Source organism: Gekko japonicus, unplaced genomic scaffold (genome assembly GCF_001447785.1).
Source record: "Gekko japonicus isolate JY-2015 unplaced genomic scaffold, Gekko_japonicus_V1.1 scaffold427, whole genome shotgun sequence".
In the NCBI taxonomy this organism is placed as follows: Eukaryota; Metazoa; Chordata; class Lepidosauria; order Squamata; family Gekkonidae; genus Gekko; species Gekko japonicus.
In genome coordinates this window covers 586,593-612,150 of record NW_015163101.1, presented here as the reverse complement: position 1 = coordinate 612,150, position 25,558 = coordinate 586,593, and the positions used below count along the sequence as shown (strand labels likewise).

The 25,558-nt window shown below is 52.7% G+C and overlaps 1 protein-coding gene across 1 annotated transcript in view; it reads right to left on the bottom strand.

Moving 5' to 3' along the window:
- Window positions 1-356: 356 nt before the first annotated feature.
- The window catches only part of VAV2 (vav guanine nucleotide exchange factor 2), a 289,301-nt gene continuing 264,099 nt past the window's right edge, over window positions 357-25,558 (bottom strand). The window contains exons 17-28 of the mRNA XM_015406735.1: window positions 24,811-24,912; window positions 18,202-18,290; window positions 14,773-14,789; window positions 14,192-14,207; window positions 11,021-11,148; window positions 9,891-9,965; window positions 9,463-9,515; window positions 6,121-6,237; window positions 5,111-5,198; window positions 4,874-4,997; window positions 1,509-1,663; window positions 357-934 (exon numbers count right to left, since the gene is read on the bottom strand). Of these exons, the coding sequence (XP_015262221.1) occupies window positions 887-934; window positions 1,509-1,663; window positions 4,874-4,997; window positions 5,111-5,198; window positions 6,121-6,237; window positions 9,463-9,515; window positions 9,891-9,965; window positions 11,021-11,148; window positions 14,192-14,207; window positions 14,773-14,789; window positions 18,202-18,290; window positions 24,811-24,912 (1,012 nt within the window). The 3' untranslated portion in view covers window positions 357-886. The remainder of the gene's footprint in view (window positions 935-1,508; window positions 1,664-4,873; window positions 4,998-5,110; window positions 5,199-6,120; window positions 6,238-9,462; window positions 9,516-9,890; window positions 9,966-11,020; window positions 11,149-14,191; window positions 14,208-14,772; window positions 14,790-18,201; window positions 18,291-24,810; window positions 24,913-25,558) is intronic.

Genomic DNA, 25,558 nt, shown 5'->3' with positions numbered 1-25,558 from the left:
ACCCATACGAGGAATGTTGTGGAAGAAATCCCTTCCCAAGCCATCCCACAACATGCACAGAAGGAGTGGATTTTGGAGGGCCAATGTCGCGGCTCCTCTTGATCTGATGGTTGTCCGATCCGGAGGGTGGGCGCTTGACGGAGAAGAAGCCACATGACTGGCCCTGCCTCGGATCCTGAACAACAGAGTTGCCCATGGACTGGCACTGTGACTTGGGGCTGGAGCAGAGGACTGCCGCCCCACGAGGCCTTCAGTGGCAGGCCTTCTTGCCGCTGGAAAACTGATCAGCCTGTTCCAGAGTGGTCTCAGACGTTTCCCCCTCCTCCCCATCAGGGAAAGGGGTATTCACCAGCCCAGTGTAGCAGGTGAGACTTCGGCTGAATCTCACAGTACCATTATTCTAATGCAAAAGTCCATCTGCTCCGGACTGCTGTGAAAACTGGAATGTCTTCCCCTGTGTATCACGGCCCTCCCCTCCCCCGGGACTAAGAGACGCCACCCTGTCAATCGCTCTGCCCTGCACATATCCACAGGAGCCCCTCCGAGGGGCTTCCACATTCCGTCGCAGAGCAGCCCCCAAGTCCGCCAGGCCAGCCGAGAGGATCTTCTGTGGCAAATTTTATGTACAGTTACAGCCACCGATCAGAAGCGGTCAAAGCTCTCCCAACCCCTTTCCCACTTTCAGCACGTGACACTCCACACTGCTGTGCACTCTCTCTCTCTCTCACACCATGCTTTCACAGAAGAGCGATTGAAAAGGGGCCCCCGAGGGGCCTGCGTCTCTGCTCTCAAGGCTGAGCGTGTCCCGCGGAGCCTCAGCAGCCGGCACTGATGTGTGCAGCGGGCAGAGTCTCTTCCTGGGCCGAGGTGTCCAGAGGTCCACTCGTCACTGTACACCCTCCTCCTCCACGTAGGTTGAAGGAAACCAGCCAATCTGCAGTGGGAATAAAGAGAGGGTGAAGGCCTGCGAAAGGGGCAGCCTCCGGTCTGGCTGAAGCTGTGGGCCGCAGTCCGGAGGGAGGACAGCAGCTGGGCTGAAGGAGCCCGAGGCAACGAGGGAGGAAGCCCAAAGAGAGCCCGTGCTGAGGAACAGCCCCTCAAGGTGTTCTGACTGGAGCCCTGGAGAGGGAAGGGGAAAGGCCCTGGGCCTTCCAGATTAATCCGCTCCCTGGGGGAAGAGCCACTGCCCAGAAATGCCTGCCATTCCTTCTGCTGCCTGGCAGGGGCTGTGGGAAGTGGCGTGCATCATTGCCCTGTCCGGGAGGGGGGAAGAAATGGCACAGAAACGTTCGAAATAAACCAATAAATAAATAAACATCCCACACATAATTTGACCCCCTGGGGCCCAAAGTGCAATGTGGACGTATCTTAAGGGGTGTGTGTGTCTTGCACCAGAGGGGGGTAAGTGCTGCTAGTGGGACAGACCCACAGGCTCCTCCCTGAAAACGGCCAAGTGGGAGGAGGCCCCTGCTGCTTAAGCTCCCTGCTGGTGGCTGACCGGCACTCACCCTTCCATTGGTCTCTCCCTTCCACCAGCCCTGGTCCCCACCGATCCGGCTGTAGATCTTCACAACATCCCCTTCTCGCAACGAGAGCTCCCGCATGTCCCGGGCAGCAAAGTTGTACCTTGCGACGGCCGTCCCTATGGCCCGCGGCGTGAACACTGTCAGCAAACAGAGGGCAGAGGGTCAGGAGGCGTCACGGCGCCTGACCAAGTTCAACCTGGGCTCTCCCTGGCCTCTTTGCCTCTGCCACCGGGATCAGGGCCATGAGCCGAGAGTGAAGGACAGGGGCAGGTGTCTGAAATGCTTCCGGGGCCGCAGACGCAGCTTCAACTGGCCTCCGGCCAATTCTCAGCCTTCTGTGAAGGGCGACTGGGAAGTTGCACTGCCAGGCTCTTTGACTGGATGGACTGGAAGATTTCCTTGTTTGACTGCATTTAGCTTTGATCAAATAATTTAATCTGCAGCCGTGGAAAGAATAATTCCACAGGGCAAAAATCAATTGCATTTTTGTCAATGATGACTTCTTTCCATGCTTTCGGGCTGCCTTGTCCATTCATCCTCTGCCACACGTTCATCCAACCCTCCCTCCGAGAAGGACGGAGGGGAGTCTTCTCCCATTTTATCCCCACAACAATCTGGTGAGGTCGACTAGGCTGAAGGAAACTGACTGGGACATCACCCCCCCCCCCGAGTGTGCAATCTGAAGCCAGGGCTCCACAGTCACAGTCTGACACCCGCCTCGCTGCCTAACAGAGGTCTCAGCTTTCAATATTTTGCAAACCGAGGTTGAACTGCGTCAGGATGCAGGAAAAAGGGTGGCTCTATGCTAGGCTTCTTGAGGCCAAGATGAAAAGGGGATGATGAAGATGGCTTTGGAGAAAAACAATTCAGGTGGAATGGGAACGACACCAGGAGAGGTGACTACGTGCCCCTGGAAAGAGAGTGAGGGCAGACCTCAGGGTCTCCTGAGCAAAGTCCCACTGGAGCAAATGGGAGCTGCACAAGAGCCCAGGAGGGCATGGAATGGTGACGCCAGGGGGAAAGGGATCCGCAAAGAAGTCCTGGATTGCCCACAAGGGATGTGCACAGAGATGTTTTTCAAGTCCAGCTTGCTTAGTTCAAAATTTTGTCCAGATTCCCCAGCATTATTACAGGAAGTGTTCTGAGTCATGGTTATCACACTTGAGCAGGAGACAAAATGTTATGTGTTTCCCAATCGGGGACAATGATCTGTGGTGTGAAGATGGGCTAAGTGTTCTGGATGGATGGTGGGCCTGTCAGGTGCATACCTGCTGAGTCACTCTCCTCCCTTGCCACCCCTTCCTTACACTTCATTGCTCTTGTGAAACAGAAACTGGAAGCACAGGGCAGTCACCACAACGCTGCCAGAAAATCAGATGTGGCTTATTTGGTCTGGGTCCAAATCTCCTTTGGATTAGTTATCATACTTCAGCTGTTAAGAAACGGGCATGTTCATCTTGGGCTTTGATGGGTTACGCTCTGAAGGCACATCCCGAGTGTCCTCATCCACACCACATCCATTCTGTGAAAAAAATGAGCTCCATCTGCTGCATGACCTGAGTCGTCACCAAATTCAGCCTAAAGCAAAGGCTTTGAAAAGCCTTTGCTCAGAAAGCAAATCCAAAGGAATTTTGAGAGACGCAAAAATAAATAAGTTCAGATATATTTCTCAAAAAAAGGAGTAAAGTTTACATTTTGAATGTAAACTCTTTGCTCTTAGCGTGTGTGCACAGACATTCATATACCTGACCAGAAAGGAGTGGAGGGATTCTGAGAAGTGAAGTTGTGGCCCTGAGGACTGAGAAAAGAAAAATTGTGCTTGGGGGAGTCAACAGTGGGAGGGCTTCTAATGTCCAGGCCCCACTGGTGGACCTCCTGATGGTACTGGTATTTCTGGCCACTGTGTGATACAGAGTGTTGGGCTGGGTGGGCCTTTGGCCTGATCCAACATTGGCGTCTCTTATGTTCTTATGAATAACATAGGCTAATGTCGCCCCCCCCAATTCGCCCAAATTTTTGACAAGGGAAGGGGAATCTGGAGACTGGGATTAATGATGGATATTTGCATAGTTCTCCTTGTTTTGAAGGATGTATTCTGCTTCTACTGGTCACAGCCATGCCACCCCTTAAAACTTCTGAAATTTCTACAGGCAGCAGCTACATACCTCCAAGCACACTTCTGCAAGCACAGGGTTTAGAAACTTGGTTTTAAAAGAGAACAGCATCATCAAAAAAGTGGAGACTCTTAGGAAGCAAGATTCTGCAGTCAATGCCACACTGAGAAGCATTTCTTAAAATGAGAGAATGAGGTCACGAGAGGCTGTGACAATGCCTGATCTGCTCTTTTACTCTCAGAGGTGGCAAGCGCTCATACAGGGGGACGAGAGGGATTCTTTTTATTATGACAAAAACATCATGGGGCTACAATACAGTTCCAGGTCTGGGAAGAACTGAGCAGGCTCAGGGTCTCCTGCTGCAGCTGCTGGCCTTTGGGCGGAACTCATGAACAAAATGCATCGCTGGTTCAAACTGATAAGCGGCCTTTTTTGTTTCATTCTTTTGCCACACCAGCCACCGACGGCCAGGGGCATGCAGCTGTTCCTTAGCCCACCGGAAGATGTTGCCTTTCTCTCAGAGAATGGAGGGTGGCTTCAGCTCTTTGCGTGTGCGCACAGACATTCGTATACCTGACCAGAAAGGAGTGGAGGAATTCTGAGAAGTGAAGTTGTGGCCCTGAGGACTGAGAAAAGAAAAATTGTAGGAAGCGCAGGCAGCTGCAGAAAGATCAGAGGGAGACAGAGCGGCAGGAGAAAAAAAAGAAAAAAGGGGGGGGGGGAGGGAAACGCAGAATTAAAAAGGGAAGTTTACCAAGAAGGTGGGAATCAACACAGCAAAACAAGCACAGAACATGCAGCATTTAAGAAGACGAAAGGGAAGGAGAGCCTGGCAGACGCCGAGCCAGCCCCGTCCAGCCCAGCATTTGGCTTCCAACAAGGAGAGGCCGAGCAGGAAGTTGGTTGCCTTCCCCTGAACACAGAAATCCCACGTGTCTATCATGGCTAATGGCAGGTTTTAAACCTGCCCTCAATGCATGTGCCTGAGTCCTCATAAAACGCCATCAGCGGCCATCAACCACATTTGGTAGGTGCAAATTCGTCCACGTAAATTCTGTGTTATGTGAAAAAGTGTGCAGGGAGGTATCTGGAGGTGTGGGGGTGCTTGGCAGGGGTGACCTCATGCATTTCCTGAGACCCAGGTAACCTCACCCCAGATTGAGTCTTAACAAGATGAGCAAAACAGGTCGAGGAAGAAAGCCCACACGCCCGGTTTAAACATCCGTCGGTTACCTGGTGATCGAGTTAAAGTTCTAGAGGTGGAGCGTTCCCGAGACTTGTACGGATACTTCAGTGTCGTGTCCAGCTGTTTGAAGCTCTCCTTCAGTGAATGGGTTTGATAGTATTCCACAAGTTCCTGCAGGGGATGGATCAAAAGCTGTGAACGTTTCAGAGGGCGACCGTCAAACTCAACTTCAGCCGACAGAAAGAAGAACCAAGATGCGTGCCCCCCACCCCACCCCAACCTACCAGGAGGCTTTCAAACTTCTTTGCTTCGGTGATGTGGATCCAGTTGTCCTTCTCAACCACCTTAATATGCTTCACCTCATCATTGAACCTGCAGACGAATGGCAAGTGGGAACTGCCGCTTAGAAAGACACCAGAGACACAGTGCAGAAGGAAATCCTGTCTTCCATCCTCAGAAAGCACCATGACGCCAATCTAGAACTGCTGGCAGATATGGCCGCGCAAATCACAGTGAAAACTTAGGGCCAGATTTGGGGGCTTTTTTTGAAACCTCTCAACTTACAAAGGGCGAAGTGTTGTCTGAACACTTGAAATCTCAGCCATCAGGACTTGGAATTGGTTTGCTTTCAGCTCCCCCCCCCCACTCCATGAGGCAGGCAGCTGGCGATTGGCACTTGTGGCCACCAGTCCTGGCTCTGGCCTTGCATGTCAAAAAAGCCCCAGGTTCTCTCAGGGAGCGGCTCCTTGCCCCTGCACGCACCCCAAGTGGGCTCCGGAGGAGCACGGGGTTCTGCTCCAGATCTGCTTGCCAACAGCAGCTGCAAGCAGTCCCTTCCTGGTGAACGCCCCTTTGCTCGGGAGCCTCGGCCTGAGAGGCACAGCCCGCCCCATGGACTGAACGGTGCAAAGACCCCCCCAAGCCAAGTGTCTTCTTGGGCTGGCCTGTTCAGAGTTCAGGCTGGAAACAGCCCCTGACCTGGAAAGTGCGGGCGTGCCCCATCTCCTCACATCTCAGAAGCAAAGGCAGGGCCGGTCCTGCTTAGTCCCTGGACGGGAGACCACCAAGGCAGCCCAGGTTGCTATGCAGAGGCAGGCCGTGGCAGACCCCCTCCGAGTGTCTCTTGCCTTGGAAACCCCATGGAAGGGTCCTGAGGGCACTGCGACTTGACGGCACTTTCCGCCGAAACCGCCACGTCAACCCGAGGAGGATCTGAGCTGGGCCCCACCCCTTTCAAAGGACAGTGTTTGGAGGGAGGGAGGGGGGCGGCTCTGGTGGGCAAGCCCTCACTTACTTAATGCTGATGGCAAAGCGCTCCGCCTCCGCTGGCCTCTCCCGGATCAAGTACGTTCCGCTGACGTGCAGCTTCAGCAGGTTGTCTGTCTGCTGCCTCTCCATGTTGCCTGCAAACCTAAGGCAAAGAGGTCTTTTGCTCGCCCGTTCCGAGGCTCCAGGGCAAAGCCCAGGCAGGCAGGCAGGCAGGCGGCCCCGGGGCAGTCCTCGACCGCTTTTGTTGAAGGATCCCGGGTGGCGGAGGCAGGAAAAGGCCTTCCTCCGCCCAAGGCCCCGGAAGGCTGAGGCCAGTCCCAGCAGAGCGTGGAATCACCCGTGAGAACCAAGCTTGAAGCCTGGGCCGGGGGGGCAGAGGCCAGTCAGAGCGGGCAGAGCCACTCGTGGACCGGGAAGAGCCACCCGTCCACCGTACAGACCAGGGGTCCAGACTCAGTCAGTGGGCGACCTTGTATGTCCGCACCTATTTCTATCCCCAGGGAAGGGGCTCCAGGAACAATCCGTGGCGTTTCCGCTCTTGAAAACAGCCTGGGGGGGATTAGAATCTCCTTGACACCCCCCCCCCCCCCGCTGCAGTCCCCAGGAGGATCAGGCCCCCACGGAGATTTGAAAAGTTAAAAAGCGAGCTGTAAGATGGTGCTGCCTCCCTGTGGTGGACTTGGGGGTGCACTGCTATGTACCTTGGCCCAGAGAGGTGCAACGTTGAAGTGTACATCGTCTGAGGGGTGTTTTTTAAAGCGAAACCTGCTGTACATTGGCATGACTCTAACCCCAAGGATGGCCCCAAGGGCTGGATTCGGCCCTCAAGGGGCCACCCCTGTTGAAATGCTGCCTTGGGAGCCGTGTTCCCTGGGGAGGGCTCCGACCACCGGCCTCCCCCCCACCCCCGCCTCTCGGCTCTGAGTATTTTCTTGTGATAGGAGGGATTTCAGGAGTGGAGTGGGAGTCTTGAAATCCCCAAGCGTCTTCCCCCACCCACCAGTGTTCCCTCTAAGCTGAGTTAGTGTGAGTTGGCTCACAGTTTTTTAGCCTCTGGCTCACACATTTTTTGTTTTAGCTCAGGAAGGATGGCTCTAGAGCAAACTAATTTATGCAGGAGCCAAATTGCTTGCTCACAACTTCAATGCCAGTAGCTCACAGGGTAGAATTTTTGCTCACAAAACTCTACAGCTTAGAGGGAGCATTGCCACCCACCCGCCCATTTAGACTCACTGCCACTCTTGCTGCTTGCGGGTCCCTCCCTTCCTTTCCCAAACCGACTGCGGAGGGCAAGGAGGGGACTTGGTGACCAGGAGAAACTCAAACAAGACTCCCCACAAGCGGCCGCAGCAAAGGATGAGGAGGAGCTTCGGAACCGTCTCACGGCCCCTGCTCCCCCCTCCTCTCTCTCTCTGAATGAGGGTTAAGAGGGCAGGAGGGCCGGCTGGGGGAGAAGAGGGGGCAGATCTCCCCTCTGCTCCAAAGCGGCTCAGCAGCGAGGCAGGCAGGTCTCCTCCCGTGCTGATGCAGCCTCCTTTGGGACGGCCGGGCAGGGGCCGCAATGTTCCCTCTAAGCTGTGGAGTCCCATGAGCCAAAATTCTACTTTGTGAGCTCCTGGCATTAAAGTTGTGAGCCGGCGACTTGGCTGCTGCCTAAATTAGTTTGCTCTGGAGCCCCATCCTTCCTGAGCTAAGACAAAAATGCGTGAGCCGGAGGCTAAAAAACTGTGAGCGAGCTCACACTAACTCAGCTTAGAGGGAACACTGGCAGGGGGCACACTGGATTTTTACTTCCTTGCTCCTACCCCTGCACTCTTCTGCCAGGACGTGAAGACCTGTCTCCAGGCACCGAAGAGGAGCCCTGCTGGCCTCTCCCTCCAAGTCCTGATGCTTCAAAGTCTGCAACAGCTGGACAGAGCCAAGACCTCGCTCTCCATATCAAGGTGGAGTGGGGTGGGGGGGGAGGGCAGACACAGGCATTTAGCATTGCAAGGCTGATGCTGCGTCAATGTAACCGCCCCCCCCCACTAAAGCAGCAGATGCCCATCCTTTTATTTTATTTATTTTAATTGTATTAGATGTATATACTGCCCTCCCCGCGAGAGGGCTCAGGGCGGTTTACATCGATTATAGTAGAATAAAACAGCACAAAATCATAATCATAAAATACCGTGTAAAACGGTGTTCAGATGTCGGTCATATTAACTTGGGTACAGCCATGGTGCCCTGATATCAATGTAGATCCAGGCCACTGGTGGGGGGTTTGGCCAGGAAAAGGGTGGTACGTCCACTGCCTCAGCCCAAGGCCCGGTGGAAGAGCCCCGTCTTGCAGGCCCTGCGGACCTGTAGGAGATCTGACTAGCCTCAACCAGGAAGGAGGCTCGTCGGATGTCCCTGGGGCCGGGGACTCTGCCAGGAGATGTCCATCTGTGGACCTGAGTGCCGCGTTCTGCACCAGCTGGAGTTTCCGGAGCAGGGTCTAGAGAGAGTTACAATAATCCAGGGTCACTGTCGCTAGGTCCCCGGGGGTGAGATATGGGGCCAACTGCCTGATCTGTCTCAGATGGAAGAAGGCAGACCTGGCAGTGGCGGTGACCTGGGCCTCCGTGGAAAGGGAGGCATCTAGGAACACCCCCAGGCTCTCCACCCTCGATGTTAGCACCCATGGAGCCCCGTCGAAGGTTGGGATCCTGATTCCTTGACTCAGCCCCCTGCGACCCAGCTGCAGGACCTCTGTCTTAGATGGATTTAGCTTCCGTCGGCTCTGTTGCAGCCACCCAGCCACCGCTTGTAACGCCTCCTCCAGATCCCCTGGGGCCGTGTCCGAGCGGCTGTCCATCACTAGACAGAGCTGGGTGTCATCTGCAGACTGACGACCACCCAGCCCATACCTCGAATAATCTGGGCAAGGGGGTGCATACAGATGTTGAACAACACGGGGGAGAGAATCGCTCCCTGTGGCACACCACATTCCACCACATTCCACCAAGTTCCACCCTCTGTCCCCGACCCCGGAGAAAGGAGGTCAGCCACCGCAAGGTGAGCCCCCGTATCCCGGTGTTGGCGAGGCAATGGGTTAACCCCTCATGGTCAAACATTATTGAACACTGCCAAAAGGTCAAGAAGAATCAGCCGCGCCGATCCACCTTGACCCAGATGTCTCCAGAGATTATCCACCAGGGCGACCAGCACCATCTCCGTCCTGTGGGCAGGGCAGAAGCCGGACTGGGCGGGGCCCAGGACCTCGGCCTCATCCAAGAAAGCCTGAAGTTGTGCTGCCACTGCCCTCTCTGCCACCTGACCCGGGAACAGGAAACTTCTGCCCCTCGACCAGGAAAGCGCATCTGTTTTTAACGGGGCAACTCACCACGGGTACACCGAGTAGTCCATCTCTCGCGACAGAGGCCGGCTGTTGGGGGGCTGCGTGGGCAGAAAAACGGAGAGAGTGTTACTGAGGCCTCAGGGTCTCTTCCCTCACACGGAGGTCTGCAGATCAAAGTTTGAGTCCAGCGGCACCTTTAAGGCCCACAAAGTTTTATCCAAGGTGTGAGCTGTCATGTCGGAAGAAGTGTGCAGGCACACAAAAGCTTACACCTCGAACAAAACAGTGTCGGTGCTCTGCTGGTTCAGACCAAGGTGGCTACCCACCTGAATCTACAGAGCTCTGTAGCCTCTGAGGGGCCTATGAGAGATTAGCCACAAAGAGGAACCCAGGTATGTGTGTGGGGGGGAGGTTGTCCCTGGTCTGGGACACTCCAGGGAGAGGAGAGGGCTGGGTCTTAGGGGTCTACTCACCCTCGCATCCACCGGGCAGGGTTTCACTGACGCGCTGGGGAAATAGCCAGACTTCTTTGACAGGATTAATCTCCCCTGGAGAGAAAGAGGAGGCTTGTCGCAGAGCTGGCCAGACCACAAAGCAGGAGGAAGGCCTCTGCCTCAGGCCAGCTGGGTTTGGGGGGTGGGAGGTGTCCCATCACCTCCCCAGTCACTGTCTGCCACCCAAGATGGCATCATGCTGGCAATGCCCCTCGAAGGAGATGGCACCGTCTTGGAAATTCTCCCCCAATCGGGGGTGGGGGGGCAGCGGTGGCTGCAGCTGGCACCAACCGAGGGAAGGGGTGGTTTTTATTTATTTATTCAAAACATTTCTTAGCTGCCCTGCTGCCCTCACAGCACAGCACAGAAATAAAACAACAGCTACAAAACACATAAAAGATGACACTTTGAAACCGCAGTTAGGACTGCCAATAAATAAAACTAAACTAATCAAGAGCAGTCCCTAAATAAATCTGTCTTTTGCTGCCTCCTGAAGACCAAAAGTGTGTGTGTGTGTGGGGGGCAGGCGTGCCTCCCTGGGGAGGCTGTTCCATCATCACGGGGCTGCCACCAAGAAGGCCCCCTCTCTCATGGGCCCACCATAAGAGCTTCTTTGATTGGTGGGACCGTCAGGAGGGTCTCTCCCTGTGGTCTGAAGTATCGGGCAGGGACTCTGGGAGAAGATGGCCCTTCGGATACCACAGCTCCAGGCCTTGGTGGCAGGCAGGGCCTTTCTCCCGAGAATCATTTGTCCTCTCCACACCAGCCACACGACCAGGAGAGCCATGCCTCGTGACAACTTGCCACCTGCACAGTGTGCGTGCGTGTGTGGAGGTCCCAGATAGGCATATATGCCTTGACCAATCCAGGGCAGCATGCACGGGGGGTGGGTGGGGGGGAGCCTAGCACCCTGAATGAGAGTAACTGTCGTGCTCAGGGCTTGATTATTATTATTATTTTTTGCTGCGGTCAAGATTCAGAATCTACGCCCTCTGCGCTGCTGCTCTAGGATGTCCAGAAATAGTCCCTGCCGCTTTAGTCACGGACCTCGTGAACTAATCTGGACATGGCACTATCTGCTCCTCTGCTGTACATGGACGGGCACTCACCTCCCACCACTGGGAGTCCGGGTCTCCCCTGAGCAGCTCTATCACTTCTCCAGTCTGAAACGTTAGCCCTGGTTTCCCTGGCGGAGCGGGGTTTCCGTGGTAATTCTGAACGGCCACCATTTTGGGACCTACAACGAAGGGGGAAACCAACAGCTTTAGAAACAAGGAAGACGTTGTTTGAAAACTGGTGCAAGTTGGCCAACTGAGGTCCTGTTCACACTAGGGGTTTTGGAGCGGGACGGATCGGGAGCGGAGCAAACGCGATCCCACGGCAACATCTGGGAAGCGTTGCCTGCCCGTCCCCAATCTGTCCTTTCTGCCCGAAAACCCGCACTACAAAGAACCACCTTCCTGGGTGGTTCTTCTGCTTGAAGCGCCGCAAGCCGGGCCGTTGGATCGCCGGCGCGTCTTTGCGCTGGCTCATCCCCGGCTCCTAGCCGAACTGCGCATGCTCCGACATGCGCAGTTCGGCAGGCTCCCCGTCTGAACTGTGTTTTCTCCCCGGCATCTGATCGTGCCAGGGAGAAAAGGCACCGCAGCCCAGGGGATCGTGGGATCCCGCTGCGGCGTCTCAACTTTGGTGCGGCTTTTAAAAGCCGCGCTTTGAGCGACTTATCCCCTGCCATGTGGCAGGGGTCTGAGAGTCTATTATCTGTGTAAGGACCCTGCCCGCCCTCATTTGCCTGTCATGGTAGCATCTCCCCCCCCCCCAAAGAGTAGGTATTTCTTTGGGGGTTCCTTAACAGCAACATTAGGTAAAGCAAGGCTTCCACCTGCTTGCATTTAGAGAAATAACTGCTCAATGCATTTCCTTATGGAGTTCAATGAACTCCAACATTTTGTAGCATGAAGCTGTGAAGTCTGCTGGCAGAGGAGTGGCTGGGTGTTCTTCAAGGCCTGCCATGGGCCTCGGAACGAAGCCTCCTGGAGTGCAGTGCAGCTGGGATGTGGAAGGCAAGACAAGCGTGTCCTTTCTGCACATGCCCCTGGCGGTCAGGGTGGAGACAACAGGACAGGGAAAAGGCAAGGCATCTCCTCAGGCACTCCGGGACAGGAGACCTGGAAGCCGCGGGAAGGAGAAGGTCCCTGGGCCACAGCCACCTCTTGCCTGGGGACAGATCCTTCCACTTCATGTGGTTTACATTCAGAGTACGGTTTATACTCAGAGGCACTAACCCTCTGGGTCCCAGAGCCAGGAGGCCACATCAGGGGAAGGCCTCGGCCTCTCTGCCCTGTTGCTGACCCGCCAGACGAACTGGTTGGCCACGACGGCAGACGGGATGCTGGACTAGATGGGCCCTCACAGGTCTGATCCAGCAGGGCTCTTCTGAGGTCCTTCATACATTCCACGTGCACAGGAACATACAGGGCAGCTCTTGGGAGTCAGTTCACATTTCCTTTCTCCCCACATGCTTTTTTCATGTGAAACTCCAACAGATGAACATCAGCAACCAAGTTTCTGCCCCGTTCAATGCAGAGAGGAGTCTCTGTGTTAACTGCTGCTGCTGCAAATCAAGAGACATCCACAGCAGCAGCAGCCCCCGAGCAGCCCCACAGAAGTGCTCTCCGCGCTTGCCTCGCCGCCAGGGCCACCCCCACCCCTCCCCACCCCCACAGGGCGCTTTCATGCAATCAGTGACTGGAAGACCCCTATCGCATTGTAGTGATAATCTTAGGCAGGTGTTCCATTAGGAGCGACATCCTACCAGCAGCGCCCGGCGTGAACTCAGACCCAGCATGACCCAGCGCGGTTGCACCGCGGAATGTGTCCTTAAACTGCACTTTATTTCTATCGCCATAGAAGTTATGTTTTAAATTGAGTTGTCTTTGTCTTAAATGATTTATTGTATCCAGGGCTATTTTTGGGCAGGAACGCACAGGAACGGAGTTCCAGCTGGCTCCTGAGTTGGCCACGTCCAGCAGGAACTCATTAGCATAATAGGCCACACCCAACAGCAGAAACTCATCAGGATTGGCTACATTCGGGGTATGTGGCGTAACATGCAAAGGAGTCCCTGCTACAAAAAAGAAGGCCCTGGGTTTTGACAACAAACAAGGTAAACAGAATAAGCAGCAAAAGGTGGGTGTGGCTGGATGACCACACTTCTGGTAACATGGGGGTGTGGCCTAATAGGCTATTGAGCTGTGCTGTTGGGGGTGTGACCTAATATGCTAACGGGTTTCTGCTGTTGGGTGTGGCCTATTATGCTCATGAGTTCCTGCTGGGCTTTTTCTACAAAAAAGCCCTGATTGTATCTTATCATTTGTAAAATTGTATATTGCTTATCGGTTTTATGGAAGCCACCCTGAGCCCGCCTTGGCGGGGAGGGCGGGGTAAAAGTTAAAGTAACAAATAAATAAATAAATACATAATACTACAATCCACTAGTTCCCAGACTTCCTTTAAAAACAACAGCAGCCATTTTTGTTGCTGTTAGAAGGGGAAATGTGCAGCCTGCCCCTCTTCTAACGTTATAATGCTACAGCTATCTGTCAGTTACCTTTCTTCTTAAAAACCCCTCTGGTGGCGGTGGGGAACGGCGGCCAGAGGGACTGAGGTACAGAAAACACCGCCAAGGGTCTGCAAAAACACGCCATTTCCCGTCTCCGTGGCATCCTCAGGCCACTTGACCGTGATCTTCCCAAAAAGACTGTGCCAAACCAGGTTTGGGAAAGGCTGAAGCAAAGTGGGGGGAGGCCACAGGAGCAGGACGGTCAGAGGAAGGCGTCATGCGGATGCTTCCAGAAACAGCAGTGCCGTAAGGAACTAGAGCCTCTGGGCTCTCCTCCCACCCTTCCCTCTTTCTTGTGTCTTCCCCCAAATTCTGGACACCCACCTCTTTGGGGGGCAGGGACCAAACTATTTGTTGCTCACAACACACTCGTCTGCCACACCAGCAACATGACGTCACCACTCTCGCCAAGGAGCCGGAGCCGGCTGCCACTCCTCGCCAGAGGTGTGCTCAGCCCCCAGCCCAGCCCAGCCCAGCCCCCCAAGTAACGATGGAGCACAAGGAAGTTTCATCTGCACTCAGCAACCAAAACGGTTCACTGGCAGATTTTGTCCAAGCAAACGTCTCCTCTATACGTTGGGAAGGACAGTAACATAAAGTCTTCTGGAGGGTACCTGAAACAAACCAAGAAGAGTGAACCAGGCTGCAGCAAACTTACCTACATTCACTGAATCCTGCAGAGAGAGAAAGAGAGAAAGAAAGAGAGAGAGAGAGAACAAACGTGGGTTTTAATTCTGGTTCTTTCAACTTTGGGCCACAAAACATGAGAGCAGCAACTCACCCTCTACCCTTGCCTGCATCTGAGCAAAAAGACTGCAGACCCCTTCTCCAGAGTGTCAGTGGTGAGACAAGACGCCCCCCACTCACATTCCCCCTCTGCCACCAGCATGCCAGGAAGAGACCCTGAGCGAAAGTATGGGACTCTGCGGGCCCTGGCCAGAGAAAGCCTCCAAGCAGCCTGGAAACTTGCTGCGCCTTTTGCTGGATACCAGCAGCTCTGTTCCCCAAAGGTTGGCACTTCCCTTGGCACGAGGAGCCTTCCTTGGCTGCGGAGGCAGAGCCCCTCACTGCTGGGGAAGGTGGCAGAGGCCCAGGAAAAGCCCCGGCACTAGCAGAAGGACCCAGACCCTTCCTGTCTGCAGAAGGGTCAGGCCACTACTTTGCCACCCACCCCACACACCCCCACAGGCCACAGCTGCCACCAGCCACGCTGGCCCTTCCTTCTGGGGAGATGCTTACCTGGTCCGCAGGAGAACCTGAAAACAAAACAGAAAACAGAGCAGTGAAATCAATGGGTGAAACCTGAGCAGGAAATAAGAGGCTCTTCTCCCTGGTGTCCCACACTTGCTGAGGAGGGGGAGGAGCTGAAATCATCCTGCTGGATCGCCCTGCCACCCTGTCTCTTCCTCCTCCTCCTCCTCTCACTGCTGGTTATCCTGGAGTCTTCCTGCTTACTCCCCCCTCCCCCCGCTTCTGTGGCCCTCTCCACTGTTTTAAATCAAGACTGAAAGCTCTTTGGGGCAGGGACCTGTCTTTAAAAATCTGTTCTTTAACCATCTCAGGCCATACCTACCAAGGGTTGCCACCTGCCTTCCAGCCAATTAGCACCAAAGCTGTTTTACGCAGACAATGGAACAAGAATCTGTGTTGAATTCCAGCCTGGTGCACACTTCTAGAGGGGCACGGGAAAGTTTGGCCACCAGAGTGGAAGCACCTGCCATTCCCCACACACACACAACCCAGAGTGCAGGAGGCCCTCCCTGGAAGTGATCCCACCCCCCCCGGCAAGAGAGAGGCTAAGGGTGCCCCTCTGACCGAGACAGGCCACCGTGCACAGCTGGCGGGGAAACCCCAGGAACACGACCATCGTCCAGAAAGAAAGTCCTGCCTCTGAAGCCTCTGGCGGGACATGGGGAGGCAGGGCCACAGCAATGGGGCTCTGCCAGCAAGGAGAGCCAGTGTGGTGTAGTGGTTAGAGTGTAGAGGCCAAGGTTCGAATCACTACTTTGCCACGGAAGCTCGCCGGGTGACCTTTGGCAAGTCACACACTATCAAACTAACCTACCTCACAGGGTGGTTGTGAAGATAAAATGGAGAAAAGGAGAATGATGTTTTGGGTCCCCATTGGGGGGAAAGGTGGGATATAAATAAAACCGGTCAATACAGTCAATAGGTTGTCAGCAAGCTGCCATAAGGTGGTGTGTCCTTTTCTACAGTGTGCTCTGTCCATCCCCCCCTGTCAGTGGGGTGTAGTGGTTAAAGTGTCAGAGGCCAAGGTTCGAATCACTACTTTGCCACGGAAGCTCGCCGGGTGACCTTTGGCAAGTCACACACTATCAAACTAACCTACCTCACAGGGTGGTTGTGAAGATAAAATGGAGAAAAGGAGAATGATGTTTTGGGTCCCCATTGGGGGGAAAGGTGGGATATAAATAAAACCGGTCAATAGGTACATAAATAAACCCGGCAGGTGCAAAGAAGATGCCTGCTGCTTGTTCTGATCTCTATCAAGGTGCCTCATGGAGCATCGAGAGCAGTGTTCCCTCTAAGCTGAGTTAGTGTGAGCTAGCTTACAATTTTTTAGCCTCCAGCTCACATATTTTTGCCTTAGCTCGGGAAGGACGGCTCCAGAGCAAACTAGTTTATGCAGCGGCCAAATCGCGCGCTCACAACTTTCATGCCAGTAGCTCACAAAGTAGAATTTTTGCTCACAGGACTCCACAGCTTAGAGGGAACATTGATCGAGAGAGGTTCATTTCCTGTTTTAATCTAGCCTCACTACCTCTTGGCCCCTCCCTTTCCTCCTGCCCTTTCCCCTCCTCAATGACTGACCCTTGAGACTGGTTCCCAAATTGTGGGGTGCACCAGCAGTCGTCTGCGACAGAAGTAGCTTTCCTTCTGCACTGTCTCCATGGCCAACTCAAGGTACTTCCACAGGGTGACGCTTTCCCCTTGGGCAGGCATTGCCAGGCTAGGTAATCCCAAGAGCTCTAGCCATTCCCTCAATCCGCATGGTAAATACCACAGGGATCGGGGACATTCCTAGAGTGTCAGGGATGTGGAGACTGGAAGTGACGTCGTCATGTCCACAGCATCCCCCTGTTTTCTCCCACTGCAGGAGTGCGCAGAGTAGGGGAGAGACAGCAGGCGACCTGGCAAGCAGAGCTGTGGCAACAGAGCACCCACGGGAGGCTGTTCTCCACACTTCCCCAAGTCATCCCCATGTGCCTGACACACACACACCCCGACCCCACCAGTGGCCATATTGCTGAACCAAGTACTGGTCCTTAAATGCCAGGCTAACAGTCCTTCGGAGCACGGGGAAATGGTGTACATCATGGGATGACAGCAATAAAATGGTGCCAGTGCAGTCAGCAGATTCCAAAGGATGCACGGTCCTCCTTCCATCATTCTCTTTCAACAAAGCAGGTCCGGGAAAGAGCGGAGCAAATCAGGGGCATGCAGGGAAGGTGACTGTGACTCAATGGCAGCACATCTGTTTGGCCTGCAGAAGGTCCCGGGTTCAGTTTCCTGGTGTCAGCTAGCTGCCATAGGTGACTGGGAGGCAGTTGGTTCCCCCCCCTCTTCTCCCCTGGCATCTGCGCATGCCCTATCTTCCCTGTGTATGATCTTGTCTCATGCATTCCTGTCTGTAAACGCTAGGCAACGCTTATCTGCAAGGTTAACAGGTGTGTGGGGGAGCTGCTTTGCCAAATGTATAATGAACTGCACCGTGTGAAGCTGTAATTGTTTAGGTTTTAAGGAACGTTGCTTCTCAGGCTTTTGGGCGCGTAACCTGGAGTCTGCCCGCTCGGCGGGAATGGAGATTATTGGTTATTACCCTGTTTGAATGTCTTACATTATTCCTTGCCCACCCTGGCCCAGGCATTCTGGATAGTGAACTTGTTCCTGCTCTATCATAGCTTTAATTAAATACTACTTTGCCTAAACGTGTATTGGATTAATAGCTGTGGGGGACTACAGTTAAAAGGGCTCAGGCAGTAGGTGATGTGAAAGACCTCGGCCTGAGACCCTGGAGAGCTGCTGCCAGTCTGACTAGACAAGACTGACCTCGATGGATGAAGGTTCTGATTCAGTAGAAGGCAGCTTCTTTGTGTGTTCATGTGGATGACACACACACCCCAATTTTGCTTGGTTGCCAAAGCAGAGTTTAAATCTGCATGGAAATCTGCTGGACATGCCCTGATGTAATACTGAATTGACCACTAGAGGGAGCAAACTATGTGCAGAACAACACCACCACCCCCCGAAGTAACAAGAAAACACAAGTGAGGCAAATGAGAAAGTGGGAAAGCCAATCATGGCCTTAAAGAGGACTGAGCATCCTCCAAAAGGGAAGGGATGTTGTGAACAGCTGAAAGTGTTTTTGTGGCGCTTTTATGATGTAAGCTGCCCTGAGCCTGCCTAGCCGGGGAGGGTGGGGTACAAATTCAAATAATAAATGAATAAATAAAGTCAATGAAAAGGGAAAAGGATAAAGGGCAGTAGGATGGGGAGGAAATATCAGCCTGACAGCTCAGAGGGTCCTGGAAGGCTGACATTTTTGGGGTGAGCCAGTTACAATTTCCAGATTCGTCTCCCGATCCCCAATTCCTTACGGCTCTCGGTTAACTTACAAAAAGCAGCTTCTGCTGTGGGATAACTTACCAATTTTGCAAGGCGGGATAACCTCCAAGCATTCTTTGTGAGCCCCAGCCTTGCACTTCATGCACTGGTACCCCTGGTAGAAGGTCCCTCTGAGGAGAGAGAAGAGGGGGCTGTTAGGAGCAAACGCCCCCCCCCATCGCTAGCTCTGAACCTTCCTACAGTTCCTTTATTGCACAAGCAATGCCAAGGCAGACCCCAATCCCAACTGAACCCAAATTAACTTGTCTTAGAATCGATCTGAGGAAAGTGTCCAGCACTAACGGAGCATCGGAAACACCGCGGCCAGCAGCGCGTTGACAGGGGTTCACAGATTCACTGGGGGGCCCTGGAGAAAGTAAGGTGGTTCTCTGAGCTTCCCTCCTCTCGCAGATCAAGGCCAGGGGAAGCGCTGCCGGAATTCCCTACGGGGGATGTTCAATCAAGAAATAACAGGTATGCAAATTCCCTTAGAACCACAGATGTGTTTATTAAATATGATTCCAGAATTGTACGGGAAAAGAAAGAAAAACTTGTTGGTTCACTTCTACACAGCTGCTAGGATAATGTACGCTAAGTACTGGAAAGAGGAGAAAATTCCAGAAAAAAGTGAAGTTATACAGAAGATATGGGAAGTAGCCGAGATGGACAAAATATCATGTAATTTGCAGGGGAAAGACGATTTGAATTACGAGAAAAAATGGGGAAAATTCTATAACTGGACACGAAAAATGAAGGGTTAGAACACGTTTAATTTATTGTATATACTAGTTTATTGCATATATTAGTTTTTACTATTGTATTTAAAATGGAAGAGCTAGAAAGTTTTCAATATGCAAAACTATAGTCAATGGCTGGATTACTTAAACTCAGAAGGAAAGAGGCTGCATGCTCATCTGTTTTTGTGTGTAGAATCAACTGCTAATGTTTGATTTATTTTGGAAAATTCAATAAAGAAGTGTAAAAAAAAAAGAAGAAGCAAAATTATGATTGCAAACTCACATTTTTCTGGAAGGGGTGGCTGCATTGCAAATGGCTGTGCCACTTCACGCACTTACAAAAGATTAGGCCTCAGGCTGCTTTTCCATTCCCGTTGTGCCTGTGCCTGTCACTCCGTTCAGGCCGCTCCACCCCCGGGGCATGCTCTCACATGCAGCAACATTCCCCCCATCCTACACGCACCAGGCTTGGCTCAATGCGACACGTGCCAGTCTAACAGTCATTGTACTTGCTCTGTCACTAAATGCACGACAGGCCTCCCTCCAGTCCTCGCCCTCCCCTGCCCCGAGCGCATTACAGCATCAGCGCACAATCCTCTGGGAATCTGTCCAAAATAAGCTCATTTAAAATGAGGAGGAGATTTCCAGGAGCCCCGGGCAGATCACGCAACCCAGAGATTATGGAATTCTGATGAAATTAAGCATGAGAAGGGATCGGCTTGGCCAGTGGATTAGGTTTTTGCGACTTGCATTTTTTTTTAAATGTCAACGAGACCTTGGCGATTTAGATATTTTAGTAAATTATCTCAAATACGTTTCAAGAGCGGATGTGATTGGAAAGAATAAAGAGAGAGGCAGAGCTCTGTGGAGCTGGGCAGCCCCGGGACCACGGAGGCCACACAGCCGCTAGGGACACAGAACCGTCCCCCCCCCAAGCCGAGTTCCCACAGGACAGTTTACCCCAGTGAAATCACACACATATTTATTTCATAGAATCATAGCATGTTAGAGTTGGAAGGGACCCTGCAGGTCATCTAGTCCCACCCCCCGCACTCTGCAGGAGCACAGCCGAAAGATGAGAGCCCTACAACAGACCCGAAAGAGGGTCGTCCAGCCTCCGCTTGGAAAGGTCCAGCGAAGGAGCACCCACCATCCCCTCCCCCCGAGGCAGTCTGTCCCACTGCTCATTTACTTGTTTATTTACTTGTTTGTGGATGCATTTATAGATCTGCTTCCCCACAAAACTGGTTCAAGGTGATCTACTCAATATCTCTCAACAACAATGTCTATTTAAAAACACTGAGATCAAAACCTTTAAGCCAAAATCTCATCACAAACCATCGGACTCCTGCCCTATTCATAGAATCACAGAATCCCAGAGTTGGAAGTCCATCTCGTCCCGCCCCCTGCTCCGTGCAGGACCAGCCTAGAGCCTCCCTGACAAGTGTGTGTCCGGCCGCTGCTTCAAGACTGCCAGGGAGGGGGCGCTCACCACCTCTCCTGAGGCAGCTGATTCCACCATTGCACGACTCTGACTGTCAAAAAGTTTTCCCTCAGATCCAGCCGGTACCTGCCCTTAATTTAAACCCATTATTGCGAGTTCTCTCCTCTGATGGCAACAGGAAAAGCTCCCTGCCGTCCTCCAAGTGACAGCCCTTCAAAGACTTCAAGAGAGCAATCATGTCCCCCCTCAACCTCCTCTTCTCCAGACTGAACATTCCCAATTCCTTCAGCCTTTCCTCATACGGTTTGTTCTCCAGGCCCCCGATCATCCTCGTCGCTCTCCTCTGCACCCGCTCCATTCCGTCCACATCCTTTTTGAAGTGAGACCTCCAAAGCTGTACACAATACTCCAGGTGTGGCCTGACCAATGCAGTGTACAGTGGGACTCTCACATCTTGCGATTTGGATGTGATGCCTCTGTTGATACATCCCAAGACTGCGTTAGCCTTTTTTGTCGCTGCATCTCACTGGCTGCTCATATTCAACTTACGGTCTACTCGTATCCCCCAAATCTTGTTCACACACACACTGCTACCCAGAAGTGTATCCCCCCCATCTAGTATACATGTTCCTCATTTTTGTTAACCAGATGTAGAACTCAGGACAAACCCTTTTGAAGCAAACCAGTTTTACAACCCTTCCTAATAATAGTCAGGGGGGTGGATCATGCACCCTTAATAGCAGCTTATTTGTCAACATAGAGGCCACCACAGAAAGAGCCCCGCAACAGGCAGCTGTCTGACCCCACCTCCACAGCAAAGTGTATCAGGTCAGTGGGCATATATCGGAACAGGTGGGCCTTCAGATACACAAAAAACTTGTCCAACAAACATCTGTGTGGAGAACTGCCTTCCACCCTGGAACTTACCCCATTATTTCAATTATTGTGACTTCACTCTGTCCATGAGCAGGAACCCCACTGCAAACTTGTACTTGGTGGAAAGAAATGGTCTGGGGAAAGGAGCCATCGAACTCCAAGGACTGAGCACTCAGGCTCTTGGTTATGCTACAGACTGTGACTGAAGCAGCTTTACCACCCCACACCATGCTGGAATGAGAAAACCAGGGACACAGAAGGAAACAGCCACACTGCTAGAAGGTATGATCTTCTTTGTGGAATAGGAATGGGGCTTGGATCCCAGAGGTGCCCAGCAATGCTCCCTCTAAGCTGTGGCGTCCTGTGAGCAAAAATTCTACTTTCTGAGCTACCGGCATTAAAGTTGTGAGCAGATGATTTGGCTGCTACATAAATTAGTTTGCTCTGGAGCCATCCTTCCTGAGCTAAGACAAAAATGTGTGAGCCGGAGGCTAAAAAACTGTGAGCTAGCTCACACTAACTCAGCCTAGAGGGAACACTGGTGCCCAGGCAGCCCTGTTCGCTGCTGGAGCCTCTGCTGCCCATCTTGGAGGCCCCCTCGGAGGTGGCTGGGTGGGCACCCCTGAACAGGGCCGGCTCACCCACTAGGCGAACTAGGCATTCGCCTAGAGTGTGGGCCGGCCCTTAGGGGCACCAAATAGGACCCGGTGCCCCCCCCGCCAAAGCCGCCCCCGCCCCTGCCAAAAGGACACGGAGGGGCACAGCACAGGCAGGCACAGCAGTGTCCCCCTCGGGAAGCCCTTCCCACGGGTTGAGCGAGAGGAAGGCAGCGAACGTGCGACTCCACCCCCCTAATTACAGAATCTGCTTTGAAGGCACTTTCCAGCTGGATGGGGTCAGTCCATACGGCGGGATCCAGGGGGAGAGAGAGGGGACTGAGAGTGGATCATTGGGGGGGCAGCCCCAGTCTCCAGAGGGGAGGTGTCCAGGCCCCACCGGGAGGTTGGCACCTGCGCCTCGCCTAGGGCGCAGAAACACCTTGGGCCGCCCCTGCCCCTGAACAGGTACATTATAAATTCTCTGGACACAGAGAAGTTCTCTTCTCTTCCTCTCGCATCTTGCTGGGGACCTGGGAGCATAAGCCTTTCCCTAGGGATGCCATCCTGTCTGCATGGCCAGGGACAATAGAGAGAAGGCCCCATGCACAGAATTAGGGTAATGCTTAATTTTAAACTACAGCAGCGTCAGGGGTAAAGATAGGCAATCCATTATTTTGGATAAGTTCTGAGTGCAGAGAAAGGGGGTTGTGTTTTCACTTTTCCTTTGTGCCCTTCCTCAGCCTGACTGCTTGAACAGAACATGTGCATTATTTTTATTCATTGATTTAACTTCCTTATATTTTGAATGCGCTGAGCCTGATCTCTAGAAACACACCACGCTTACTCGGTCTTGCTACCTGAAGTGCATTATGGGGAGGGGCAGCAGGTGAGCTCACCATCCCTAGAGCACAAGAGCCCAGAATTGCAAAGCTGCAATAGACTGCCCCCATGCTAGCTTGCAGGAGTGAAGCAGGAGGTGTGGCAACATCACAGAGCCTCTACATGGCAGCGCAGGCACAGAGTGCTAGTCGCATCACTCTGTTTAGCAGGAGATACTCCCAGAGTTACTGGTGGCAGCCAGTGTTCCCTCTAAGCTGAGTTAGTGTGAGCTAGCTCACAGATTTTTAGCCTCCAGCTCACACATTTTTGTCTTAGCTCAGGACGGAGGGCTCCAGAGCAAACTAATTTATGCAGCAGCCAAATCGCTCGCTCACAACTTTCATGCCAGTAGCTCACAAGGTAGAATTTTTGCTCACAAGACTCCACATCTTAGAGGGAACATTGGTGGCAGCGTATGGTGCCCAGTTTGTTTTTATACCCCTGGGGATCAAGGGGACAGGGCATTATTGCCAAGTGGAGACTTGGGATAGCCCTGGGTTTTCCCCAACATCCTGGGGGCCAACCAGAAGGAACAGCAGGAGTTTGTGAGTCCGTTCCTTCACAATCCAGATGATGACATCATAAATCCTGAAGAGCATTTCAGAAAGTGCACTGAAATCAGACAGACAGTGTTGCAATCTGGGCACACACAGGACATAAATCCAGATCTGGATGTGCAAATCCACTAGAATTGACTTCACCAGGAAACGGTGCAGGAAACGGATGGCTGTGTGAATCCACTCTGTGAGATGCAGCCACAAAGAATGCAGCATGTTTCTGCCTGTGCAATAAACACTTCTGAAGCCACACTCTTTTCAGTTGGTGGAACATGGTGCACTCTGTTGACCTGGAGCCAGATAATTGGGGGGGGGGCAGCTTTCCTAAAGAGCCCCATACCCAGCAAAGCTACAGCCCTGTCTAGCCTGACCCTGGACGAAGGCAGAACTTCTGGGAATGTACCCTCCAATCATCCCGTTCTCCTCTCGTCCCTTCTGCAATGGCAACAAGTCCTGGTGAATCCCAGTTAGAGCAGCCAAGCTTAAGCCAGAGCTGGGAACTGTCAGGGCAACGATTCTCCAAGCGTGCTGTCATCCTGAGGACCGCTGCCTGCTCTCTGTGCACCATCGCATCCTCTTCTGTTACAGTCCTGAATTATACCTGGCACCTCAGAGAATCATAGAGTTGGAAGGGAACTCCAGGGTCATCTAGTCCAACCCCCTGCACAATGCAGGAAATTCACAAATACCTCCCCCCCACACACACACCCAGTGACCCCCGTTCCATGCCCAGAAGATGACAAAAAACCTGCAGGATCTCCAGCCAAACTGGCCTGGAGAAAAATTGCTTCCTGACCCCAAAGTGGTGATCGGTATTTCCCTGGGCGTGTAAGAAAGGGCCGCAAGAACTAAGCCCTGAGGCAACCCTTCCTGCCCTCCCTCTCATGATCTGCCTAAATTCACAGAATCCGCATTGCTGTCAGGTGGCCATCTAGTCCTTGCTTCAAAACCTCCAAAGAAGGAGAGCCCACCACCTCCCCAGGAAGCCTGTTCCACCGAGGAACCACTCTGTCAGGAAGCACGGTCAGGAAGTTCTTCCGAGTGTTTAGACGAAAGCTCTTCTGATTTAATTTCAACCCGTTGGTTCTGGTCCGACCTTCTGGGGCTCTGCCCCATCCTCTATATGACAGCCCTTCAAGTACTTGAAGATGGTTATCCTATCACCTGAATTTATACCCAGCTCCTTTTGCATCCCAATGCAGCTAAACTGAAGATGGAGGACTGAAGGAAGCTGTGGGGTTTGAACGAAGTGGCTCCTTCTAGCAACCTTCCCCTTTCCACTTCAGCCCACCAAGTGGAAAGCCCACTTGCAGAGGCAGTGTGTGTGTGTGTGTGTGTCATATCCTAAGGCTGCATTCATATATATATTTTAAAATAAAATTTGTATTGATGATAAAACTAACTGCAAAATAACATGGAAGTCCCAGAGGCAGCGCAAAGAGCAACAGCTGTGACAGGCAACCAGCGCTTCCTTTGCCAGGCAGAGCAGACTGCACAGCACAGCTTCACCCCTGGCCTAGGTGGCTCCCGTCGGCCAGGAGACAGCTTCATCCCCTCACCTTAAGAACATCTTGCATGCTTTGCAGTTCGTGGTCTTCTCAAACGTGAACATCTGGAAGTGGTGGTTGTTTGCAGTGGCCTTCTCGGGCTTAATGTTGGACCTGATCGAGAGAGGAACAAATGATAAAACGTGACCGGCCCAAATCAGCTCTCTCTCTCTCTGCCCCTGTCGGCTGCCTTTCCAGTGAGTCCTGAACCTCTGAAATGTCTCCAGATGGCTTCTCTGGACACCCACAGACAGCCACTTAAGAGGCTCTGGCCACATGGTGACAACTCTCTGTGTGGCTTCTGTTGTTGCTGTCGCTGCAGAGGCCTTTGCAGGGACAACAGAGGACTCTCTGTGGTTTCCCCAGCTGTTTGCCTGCCTCAGCACCCCACAGCCAGCATCCCCCACACCCACACACACGATGTGGCATTTAAAAAAAACCCACACCTGGTAATTGACAGATCAACATAACACAAATAGCTCCTACAACAGTGTACTAGTTCCCACCTTTATTTAAAAAGAAGAAGAAGAAGGATCAAGTATCTAGTCCTTTTTGTTGCAGAGTTAAAATTCTGGAATGAAAAGGGCAAAACTTGATTTTTAAAAAGGCTGAAAACTAGTATATTGTTGCAGTTGATTGTTATAAGAATATAAGGCTATAGCTATCTGTCAATGGTGAGATTTTAAAAAAGCAGGACAAAGTCCTTTGGCAGGGACTCGTGTGTGTTGGGAGGGACAGACTGGCAGTGGCAGAGCTGAGA